Genomic DNA, 11,538 nt, shown 5'->3' with positions numbered 1-11,538 from the left:
TGCAGACGTTCTTTGAACTTAAAGGAACGTTTCACTTTTTTTTTTATATATAATTTTTCAGCTCCCCTAGAGTTAAACATTTGAGTTTTACCGGTTTCCATTCAGTGACAGTCGATCTCCCGGTCTGGCGGTGCCACTTTTAGCATAGCTTAGCATAATCCATTGAATCTGATTCGACCATTAGCATCACGCTAAAAAATGAGTTTAGATTTTTTTCCTATTTAAAACTTATCTCTTTTACATCGTAAGACCAATTAAAAGTTGCGATTTTCTAGGCTGATATGGCTACTCTCATTCCGGCGTAATAATCAGGCAACTTTGCTGCCATAACATGGGTGCAGCAGGCGCAATAATATTACGCAGCGCCTGAAAATAGTCCCCAGCTCTGCAACTACACAAACTTAGGGGACATGCACAGCAAAGCTTTTATGACCGCGGCCAGCGTATGTTTTCAATTATTTCCAATGGAAGCTTGGTGTTTTACAAAAAGCGCTCTGTGCTCACCCTGCTGAAAAAAACAGCATCAAACCAGCATGGGAATGATGCTGGTCTATGCTGGTTTGATGCTGGTTTAGCTGGTGGTCACCAGCATACCAGCACCAAAACACAACATATGCTGGTCTTGCTGGTATGACAGCATGGGATGCTGGTGCTAATGCTGGTTTGATGCTTGTTTAGCTGGTGCTAATGCTGGTGCAAATGCTGTTTTAGCTGGTGTTCACTAGCAAACCAGCACCAAAACACAACATATGATGGTATTGCTGGTATGCTGGTTTTTTCAGCAGGGCACACGGCCATCCAATCACAGTGAGGGGACTAAAAATCACAACAACTATGTAGGGCTGGGCCGATACCACTTTTTCATGTCTGATACCGATGTCGATACCACAGCCTCGAGTATCTGTCAATACCAATACCGATCCAATACCATCTCTATCGCCCTTTTAATCAATTAAGCTGCAAATAACAAATTTGCTAGCCATACAAAAAGCTTAAACAGAGCTACAGAACCCAAACATTTTACTGTGCAACAAATGACTTTGCAAATTTAAGACTCAATGAAACATTGTGCAATACCGCTGCTTCATTTTTATTTAAATGTTTCAAACAGACTAGTAGCAAGATTTTTAGTTAGTCAGCACAAAAATTCAAAATGAAATTTAAGTTGTAACTTTGGACAATTTAAAGTGCAACTTTGTGCAAATTCATGTTGCTCAAGTTGCCATGACCAGGTCTGTGTTGGTATTGGATCGGATTGTACTTCCCGACTTATTCGATCCGGCCATTTCCGCCAATACCGGGCTAATATCGTAACAGAATATCGTATTGGCCTAACAACAACCAACCGCCGCATCGTACAACGACTGATAAACAAAGTAGTTTCACAGCATTATCACAGCAACCAAAGCGCTGGCACTAAGCTGAAAAAACAGCTGGCATTTTGCAACCTCTAGGCGTTTTAGCGGCGTTTAAAAGCTTTGCTGTGCACGCCCCCTTAGTATTACATTGGTAGTTACCTAGCTGGGGCCTATTTTCGGCCGTAGTGTATATCATTGCACCTGTTGCACCCATGGCAGCAAAATTTCTTGATTTTTATTTGCTAAAAGTGGTACCAACAAACCCGGAGATCGGCTGAATCGATTCCAAAATGGTAAAACTTGAATGTTTAACTCTAGGGGAGCTGGAAAATTAGCTTATTTTCAAAAAAAGGTGGAGTGTTCCTTTAAAAAGCTAGTTGGGGTGTGAGATGGTGCCAGAGGGGCCCAGTTTTATGACATATCACAAAATACATTAATTTATTATACATTCTGTGTAATCAAACCTTAGAAAATTTTAGCTACCAACCAACAGAACTACATTGTATAATAAATTTTGTTTAATTTAAATTCTAAGTTTGAGATTATTATGTCTTAAATTCTTTTGGGGGCCCCGAAGGGATGCACCATACACAAGTGGGGGGAAAAGGGAGAACTGATGGAGCAACATGACATGGGACTTCCCAAAATGTTCTCACGCCACACTCGTCTCTGTGTACATGTACACATCAACAGGTCACAGGTTCAAGTTCAAAACACTTTATTTGTCCCCAGAGGACAATTTACATGTTCAGGTAAATTTATGTACAAATATACATGCATAGTTAAAATAGGATTGAAAGATAAATAAGTAAATAATAATAATAACAACAACAATGAAAACAGATCCAAAATACGCATTAACTTGCATGGTATAGTCTAATATAAAAAAAATGTAATCCTATATATTTATTTTTATAACAAATATACATCTTTCTAGTTATGCCAATTTCTATAATCCTATATTGAGTAGACATAAGGGGCCTTGGATACTGTTGTGGGCAAGGAGGCCTTGAAGTCAAAAAGGGTTGAGGTACACATCTCTAATCTTTAGCCGCCACCTAGAGGTCAGAATGAAACACTGCGCATCATTCATTACCGTAATTCTCTTATTGCACGCGCATATTCCCAAAGCATCTGTCCACGTCCGAATCCCAGCTGAATGTTCATTTGACCGCTATCAAGGACCATCAGAAACTGCATCAAAACTGTCATAAATATACAAATGGTAAACAATTAGATGCGGTTTGCTCGCTGTATTTCGCGAGCACGTGTCAACCGTTACTAGCAACGCACAACAAATACATCCCGCGTGCTGGACACACTATCACAATAAACACCGCTAATTTCTAAAGGGGAGTAAATGACAAGGACGGGTAGGAGGGAAGAAAGGGGAGGGGAATTGACATTAAAGAAACACTACACACAAGGAAACTACACCGCAGACACGCACAAGCCTTCATTTTATGTTTTTGATAAACAGCTTGACGGCGAGTGCGCGCACAAAAGTCTTACATTGTGACACAGCGCTCAACTGAAGTGAGCAAAAGATAAGCATCAGGAGCAGTTTCGCATCAAAACCGTTTTCCGATCGAGAAATGGGTGAGAATTAAAAAAATTATGATTTTGGGTAATAACCGAGTGAAATTAATAATTGCTAGGCCGCGAGGTTGATGAGACGAGCGAGAACAAAACAGTAAAGCGATGAGACGTCTCGCTACATCAGATGGGGCTTTGCTTTAATGTTAGGAAAAATTCTTATCAGACACAGATGGCTGCGGACGATCACTGCTTCCCATCTGTGCGCTTTCGCCGTGTTGTCCATTTTTTGTCCCCACATGACTGTCCTGAGAAGATACATATTTTCATAATAGCATAAAAGTTTGTAAAATAACGTTTAAACACTGCTTTAACTTGATCCTCGCGCGCGTAATGTACTGATAATGTCCAGTCAGATAACGGGACTTCTGTCTTTGTTAACAAATAGTTATAAAACAGCCATGTTTTGTAAATCATTGAATGAAATATAATATTTTTGTTCACTTAGCACGATTTTGGATGTATCTGATAAGATGGTGCTTTGTGTCACCATCAAATCCCTCCACCTCATTAGCATGCATTAAGCATTTGGACCTGCCTATTTAACCCCTTTAATGTATTCTCGTCTGCACCACAGTCATTATTTCTGTCTATGGTTTTCTTCAGGCTCAGAGCCACCATCATCTCCTCAGGTGGTTGAGGAAGGAGCTGATGAAGAGGATGAGGAGTTGAGTGGTGCTGAAGATGCAGACCCAAGGGCTTCATCTGGCAGGGGTTCCCTTTTAACCAGGAGGGGCATCACATTAAGGGTTCTTTTAAAAGATGGACTTGTGGAGCCCGGAGATGGCTTTCTATCCATACACTACCTGGTACTGACCAGAAATTTCCATATCATGTATTATCACTACTATAGTAAGGATTTTGTCAATGTAGCTCAATGTATTTTGATGCATGCAGGGTAAGAAGTTTGTGGGAGATCTTTTGAACGATGGGAAGATCCGTTGGGTGGAGACAGGGCAGATTTTTAATTCTCCAAGTGCCTGGGCCACGCACTGTAAGCGGCTGGTTAACCCTGCGAAGAAGTCTGGATGCGGCTGGGCTTCGGTGCGGTACCGCGGACAAAAACTGGTCCAGTACAAAACCACCTGGCTTCAAAAATACCAGCCCAGTGCTGACATGGTGAGTAACAGATAAATTAAAGTAATAGTGAATAGGAGATAAATGTTTAAGCAAAAATTTGACTTAGAAAGTGAAAGCCCAGTTAAAATCATTTTTTTGTGATTTACTGTTTTCTATTCAAAATCCTCCTACATAACGTAACATTCTGTGTAAATATAACCTTGATATTTTTAATATTGACTGAGTAAGGTCATGTCAAAGATTGAATTCAATGACTGAAATTAAACTTTAATGCTTCTAATCTCCAAATCCAATTTAGATTATGGAATTTTATACAGTATGAGATATTTTTTGGACAATCAATGTTAAAATGTGTAGCCACGTGTTTAATTTGTTTACCACAGAGCCTGATAAGTGAAGGAGAGGATGATGAGATGGGCGATGAAGATGAGGAAGAAGGGAAAATGCCCATGCCACTGGAGGACAAGAATAAAAAGTCCAAACATGAGCTGCAGGATATGACACTGGCATCAAGATTTTGAACAATTTGTTCAAATTATTCTAATATATTACAACATTATACAATGAAATAGTTTGATATCTTTTAAATCAATAACAATGAGTTAAACGACAATACATTAAAAATAAATAAATAATAATTGTAATAAAAAGGGGGGGGGCACAGGTCAATTCAGATATCAGACCAAGAAGAGATAAAATAGTCATCCTGGATGCAAATATAAAAATGGGTAATTTAGAGAAAAAAAACAGTAATTAGCTAAATGACTAATTGTTTAGTAATAAAATGTGGGTGTAAATATGTTACAAGATATGTAGTCTCTTTTAACCTCACCTATTACATTATTAAAATCCAAGGATATAAAAGGTTTCCAAATATCTTCAAATAGGTTTACTCTATTACATTTTATAAAGTTTTTGTTTTACATTTAATATTTAATTACATTAACGTACTTTTACTTAAGTAAAAGTACACAATTTAAATGTAAATAAGTATTAAATCAATTTTAATATGCAATATTAAAGAATACACGGTATGATTCTATGCTTTAGAATGTAGTGAAGTAAACATTTTCCCAATACAAACCCTTATAAAGCACAAATGCTTGGAAAATATAAACTAATGTAACCAAGTATTGTCCACCTCTACTATCAAGTCCAACTAAATTCAATTTAAGCTGATAATAGTCAGTTTTAATGGCATTTTTGCCGCAGCCGCTATGAAAACCAGCCATTTTGTTGAACGTTTGCCACTCAACAGGGCGAGTTTCGGCGTGGTCACATGGAAAAGTGACGTCAATGCATACCCCCTCTATACATCAGTTTATGAGTGCTGCTACAATATTTTCAGAAAAAATACCCAAAATAAAAATATCTGGATTCATTGGAAGATTAACAGATACTGTCTGAAAAATTTGTAAAACTACCTCATTCCAAAACTCCTGCACTATGACACTGGCATCAAGATAAACATCACAATAGCAGACTGACTCCATTTATAGACACGTTCAATCTCACAACCATATCTGAACAGGACACATGAGAGGGAAATATTAAATTATTACACTGTCCCTCAATACAGCTTTTGATGCTAAAAGCAATTTTGTTGTGAAAAACATAATTTCTGCATAGTTGTAGTTTTGGCCACTACTAGCCAGTCATATATTCTCTTTTATAGTGATTCAAACTCAGTAATGCACGATATGCATTTTCAGATATTGGCCTGATACAGAGGAGAGAACGAGAGAGAATTCCAGTCAGGTATTGCACTCTTGGCACCAGAGATGCTGCAAGGTAATTATTTTTAAAATACAGTTCAAGTACTGTCGTCTACTTGTACATCTACTTAAATTTCAGGTACTTTATTTTATTGTTAGACAGTTTAACGCAGTTTTATGATGACATTTACGGCAAATCAATTTACCTGCCCGAGGCCCCGATCAACCTGTTTGGTAGATCCTGTAAAAAAATACAATAAATTTTGCGGCACAAACATTGTTGGGAAAAGAATGTATTCCTGTAGCTCAAATGGTAGATGGGTTTGATCCCCAGGGAACACACATATTGAAGGAAAATTTATTGTTGGAGTGTACCGTAAGTTAAGTTGCTTTTGATTAATGCATAAATGTAATAAATAATGATAGCAAGTTTGGAAAGTTCCTTAAGTGTTTTTACCATCCTGTATTCCCAGGGATCCTCACACTCTCATAGAGCTTTCCGCATTTTCCGCGATCAACCGCTTCCAGCCTTTCAATGTAGCCGTGTCCAGCAATGTTCTTCTACTAATGGTACGGATTGAGCAGGATCAATATTGATGATTTGAAAATTAAATTCAGGCTGTGTAAATGTGTTAACTGTGAATTCAATATAAACAATTACCTACCTCCACTTATAGGATTTCCACTGTCACCTGACCACTAGTGAGGTGGTGGGGTATTTAGGCGGCCGATGGGACACTAACACACAGTGTAAGTGTGATTTTTATTTTCTAATACCAAAAGTATCAGCAAATTTGGAGTTATTTCATGTTCATTATTGTGTTTTACGCAGTGCTGACTGTCTTGCGGGCATTCCCTTGTCGCACACGGTTAGCGGATAAAGACGCTGCACCTGCTGTCGAAGAAGAGGTTAGTCTGTCAAATCCTAAATGCTTAATATTTGGTTCATGATTAAAACCACTCTTGACATTAAACATTGTGAATTTAACCTATTTTTATACTCCTGATTCTCACTGAACGCTACGAACTATGTTGTAGATTTGTCAAAATCTTTTCATGAGGGGACTGTCATTGGTGGGATGGTATCACAGTCACCCGCGAGGTCCCGCCCTTCCATCAATACAGGATATTGATTCGCAGATGGATCACCAGCTTCGCCTACAAGGCAGCAGTAATGGATTTCAGCCATGTCTGGGGATTATCTGTGGTACGTAAGGGAGGATTTCGAATGATCGTTTTCTTTATTGAAGAATTTTCTGTTAGGAATTTGTTCTTTTTCCTTAAAGGACCATATTACCATGGCAACCAGGGTGTTGCCTCCACCATCACGCCATTCTGGGTAGTGCCGCCTCCAGAGGTAAGAGCCAAGAATATATAGGTCGGCCAAAATGTGAGTATCATCTACTCACCCACGTTCTTATGTGCAACACAAAAGGAGACACTGGTGCTCTCAGTCACCATTTACATTTATTACATTTGTTGAAAGTATTTTGGTAGTTACATGTCAAAATTGACCAGTTTTTCTATATCGTCTTCTGCTTAGCAAAGGCCGAATGATTACGGAATCCCTGTGGCTGTAGAGGTCACGTACGTGCAAGACAACTTCCTCACTACAGATGTCCTCAATGAGATGGTATGATAAAAACTAGCATGCTATATTTTAAGCTCCTCTGCAGTTCCACGTGCCTCCAGAAATGTTTCTGAAGCTAATCATTTACTAGAACTCAGTTTTCCATTATTCAGAGATGACACATCACTCTACATTAGATTAATAAATGTCTCAATGCTAAAATGAGTCTTGGTAACCAATACATTTTCTGTGTAGATGCTGTTGGTGGAGTTTTATAGGTCTGCTCCAGACTTGGTGCATTTTAGTCAGATGTGGAGTCCTAATACCTCAATACTGGATAAAATTAAGGTCCGTTGTGTTGTACCTTCTTTATATACACAAACATTTACAACCAGTGGATTAAACTGCGTGCACACTGCCAGCAACTAGCATCGACCGAGTGATGCAATCTTATTCATTCCAATGGAAGCTTGGTGACTTCCGGCGACACGAGTGTCTCCGTTGGTGACAAAAGGGGGTGTGTCCAGTGACTTGACAAAGTTGAGAAAAGTTTAACTTTATGCAATTGATAAGTGAATACTAATAACCAGTCATGGCTGGTGACTGCTCTTCCGAGGGGCGCAAATTCAAAATATGTGTTGGGAGTGTCGTGTGTTGCTCGTGTTTTCGAAATATGTGTTTGTTGTGTCATGTTCACTATGTGCATCACGTGTTTTGTCAAAATAAGTGCCTGCTGCACATGCCTCTAGAACGTTTATGATAAAAGAGACGCTCACGTTCACAAAATACACGCAAGACACTCTCTTAACAGTAAACTCTGATTATGCATGAGTTTATGCGAGTATCTGGCAAACGCGAGCGTCTCTTTTATCATAAACCCTTTGGATGCGTCTGCGGCGGGCACTTGTTTTGACAAAACACGTGATGCACATAGGTTCACTCGATGCGCCGAACACATATTTTGAAATTATAAACCACACGCATGATGGGCTATATACATGTGGCGAACTACGCATCGTCCGCCCTCAAAAAAAGAAGTCGTTGGCTGCCAATGCTAATAATTTTAAAAGGCGGAGTCCACAATGTTTGAAAAACGCTTTGGAAAAGGAGACGGGCCGACTACCAAAACACACTTATAGCCAATCAGCAGTAAGGAGCGTGTCTACTAACCGACATCCTTGCCGGGTTGCATGTGTGGGGCGGGTCTATCAACAGAAGGTCCAGATTCTATTGGGGTAGGGGCGTGTTTGTTTAGGTGATTTCAAATATCAACATTGGCTTTCAAACATCATGGACTCCGCCTTTAATAAGGAACAACTCCTTAAAGTCGCCATGAAACGGAAGTAGCGATTGCCTTATTTTCCCCGTGGTGACGTATATCCGAATGAAACGGCTTTTGAGATGAAATAAGGCAGGGCTGGATTTGAATTTGTCCATTGAGATCTGGTTGGATCGTTTGAAGTTGGGTCGTGTTGCTAATTGCTGCGATCTTCTCCCGGACCCCACCCACCTGCCATACTTATGACCGGAAGTGAAGAGAGATCGTTTTGAGGAGGGGAGGAGATTTGCATTTTTGATTAAAGATTATGAGCACACACGAATTTTTAAAAAATAATGAAGCTCACAGATAAGTCATTTGTTAATAATACCACAATATTAAAAAAAATATATATCGTTTTTCATTTCAATTTCATTGCGACTTTAATGACCCTATTAAATGAGACAGTGACATGAGCAACAGGAAGTGGGTGTGTCATGCGACTCGACAAAGTTGAGAAAAGTTTAACTTTATGCAAATGATAAGCGACTACCAATGACAGCGAAGCTACAGTAGGATAACCAAAATTAGGAACACCTCCTTAATTGCCTAATTCAACGCTAAAATGAGCAAAAAATATCATTGGTGACAGGAAGTGGGTGTGTCCAGCGACTCAACAAAGTTGAGAAAAGTTTAACTTTACGCAAATGATAAGCTACTACTACTGCAGAGAAGCTAGGACAATCAAAATTAGGAACACCTCCTTAATGACCTCATTGAAAGAGATGAGTGACACACAGGGACAAAGTCACTGGCGGTGTGCACACAGCTTGTGCCCCTAGACCACAAAACCAACCATAAGGGTCAACTTTTGAATTTGAGATTTGTACACTATCTGAAAATAAATAAGTAAAGGGGGCCGCACACCGGACGCGCAGCTCAGCGCCATGCCGTTAAAAAAAAAAAAACTCGAACACATTGTTTTCTATGAGTATACGCACACTGGCGCTGATTGGTGGCGCCTGTCCACAGCGCCCAGCTTTAACTCAGGAAGTTGCTCAAATCCCTGTCGCACCACTCACATAGTTTAACATTAAATTACATAATATTTGTCACCAATTGTAAGCGATTAACTTTGACTGCTAACGTATGTTTTGCATTTTGAAGTAGATGCTATCTGACTAAGCTCCCGCTATTTAATGTGCAGCTCCGGTGTACGAAACCTCCGAGTTGTCCTAGACGCGACTCGACGCTGAGCTGCGTGTCCGGTGTGCGACTCCCTTAAAGGAATAGTCTACTCATTTTCAATATTAAAATATTTTATTACCTTAATTAAGAATTGTTGATACATCCCTCTATCATCTGTGTGTGTGCACGCAAGCGCTGGAGCGCGCTGCGACGCTTCGATAGCATTTAGCTTAGCCCCATTCATTCAATGGTACCATTTAGAGATAAAGTTAGAAGTGACCAAACACATCAACGTTTTTCCTATTTAAGACGAGTAGTTATACGAGCAAGTTTTGTGGTACAAAATAAAACGTAGCGCTTTTCTAAGCGGATTTAAAAGAGGAACTATATTTTATGGCGTAATAGCACTTTTGGGAGTACTTCGACTCAGCGCAGTAACACCCTCCCTCTCCCATTAAGAGAGGGAGAAGGGGAGCGGACTTTTCAGGCGAGTCGAAGTACTCCCAAAAGTGCTATTACGCCATAAAATATAGTTCCTCTTTTAAATCCGCTTAGAAAAGCGCTACGTTTTATTTTGTACCAACAAACTTGCTCGTATAACTACTCGTCTTAAATAGGAAAAACGTTGATGTGTTTGGTCACTTCTAACTTTATCTCTAAATGGTACCATTGAATGAATGGGGCTAAGCTAAATGCTATCGAAGCGTCGCAGCGCGCTCCAGCGCTTACGTGCACACACACAGATGATAGAGGGATGTATCAACAATTCTTAGTTAAGGTAATAACATATTTTAATATTGAAAATGAGTAGACTATTCCTTTAAGCTTTCCATTAATGTATGATCTGTTAAAAGAGGTGATTGAGAAAATCACCTTTATAGTCCATATGAAGTCCTTAGCAACTACCTCCACTCACACAAATAAAAGTTTTTGATACATTCACAGTAGGAACTTTTTTAAAATATCTTCATGAAATATGATCTTTACATAATATCCTAATGATGTTTGGCATAAAAGAAAAATCTACAATTTTGACCCATACAATATATCATTGGCTATTGCTATAAACATACGCATGCAACTTATGACTGGCTTTATGGTCAAGGATCACATTATTCCCAAAAATGTAGTGTGTGATTTCTGCAGCACTTTTTCTTTTGGATTTTATATTAAATTTGTTAATTTTTAAAAATAATTTCCAACAAACCAAGTGACATCACTGGACAATTTCACACGCATAATTATCTTCTATGTTTCTCATCTTTAGGCTTCTCTGAGTGGCCATGCACCCAAAGACCAAGCATATGCGCAGATCCTGGAGCATGTGTACAACCAACTGCGCAACACTCAGTGACTGGAGCAGTTTGTGTTAGTTAACTGTTAGAACTGTTTATCAGTCAGTGCTAATTTGGACCTCCTACCCTGTGCATTACTGCCTGTGCACTGTTATACTGTATATGAGATGCCTTTATGGAGGATATATCATATATGCTTCCGTTCAAACTGTTGCCTTTAGGACTGTTAGGTCTGTATCACTGCTGTGGTTCATGAGGTTCTGCAATATGTGTGCTTGTCTTCCTCTGTGGTAGAAAGGTTTGGTGGGTAGTTAGGATAGACGGGTAAATAATTCCTTATTCTCTTTGTATGCTGGTATTTATCTGTTTGTGTGTTTAGATTTGTGCCATGTTAACTAACTCCCCAGTATGGGAACAATGCCTTTCACCTGCTGAATACCTTAAAAATACACTGGAACAAATGAGTCTAACCTGTAAT

At 39.2% G+C, this 11,538-nt stretch overlaps 1 protein-coding gene across 1 annotated transcript; it reads left to right on the top strand.

The window, feature by feature from the left end:
* The first annotated feature begins 2,572 nt into the window (after window positions 1–2,572).
* mpnd (MPN domain containing) lies at window positions 2,573–11,525 on the top strand. Its single transcript, XM_073867963.1, has 13 exons — window positions 2,573–2,957; window positions 3,561–3,763; window positions 3,852–4,073; window positions 4,418–4,548; window positions 5,763–5,825; window positions 6,223–6,319; window positions 6,427–6,499; window positions 6,582–6,658; window positions 6,788–6,956; window positions 7,036–7,106; window positions 7,293–7,382; window positions 7,575–7,667; window positions 11,033–11,525. The coding sequence occupies exons 1-13, from the start codon at window positions 2,954–2,956 to the stop codon at window positions 11,117–11,119; spliced, it is 1,380 nt and encodes a 459-aa protein (XP_073724064.1). The 5' UTR covers window positions 2,573–2,953; the 3' UTR covers window positions 11,120–11,525.
* Window positions 11,526–11,538: the final 13 nt, after the last annotated feature.

This window comes from Misgurnus anguillicaudatus, chromosome 5 (genome assembly GCF_027580225.2).
Source record: "Misgurnus anguillicaudatus chromosome 5, ASM2758022v2, whole genome shotgun sequence".
NCBI classification, from domain to species: domain Eukaryota; kingdom Metazoa; phylum Chordata; class Actinopteri; order Cypriniformes; family Cobitidae; genus Misgurnus; species Misgurnus anguillicaudatus.
Note: the sequence above shows the minus strand (reverse complement) of the source record. Positions and strands in the feature narration are given on the sequence as shown.

Bases quoted from the DNA above. Each gene is read 5' to 3' on its own strand.
- mpnd (XM_073867963.1), top strand. The intron at 6,320-6,426 runs GTACGGATTGAG...CTCCACTTATAG, and splicing joins GCAATGTTCTTCTACTAATG to GATTTCCACTGTCACCTGAC. The intron at 6,500-6,581 runs GTAAGTGTGATT...TGTTTTACGCAG, and splicing joins ATGGGACACTAACACACAGT to TGCTGACTGTCTTGCGGGCA.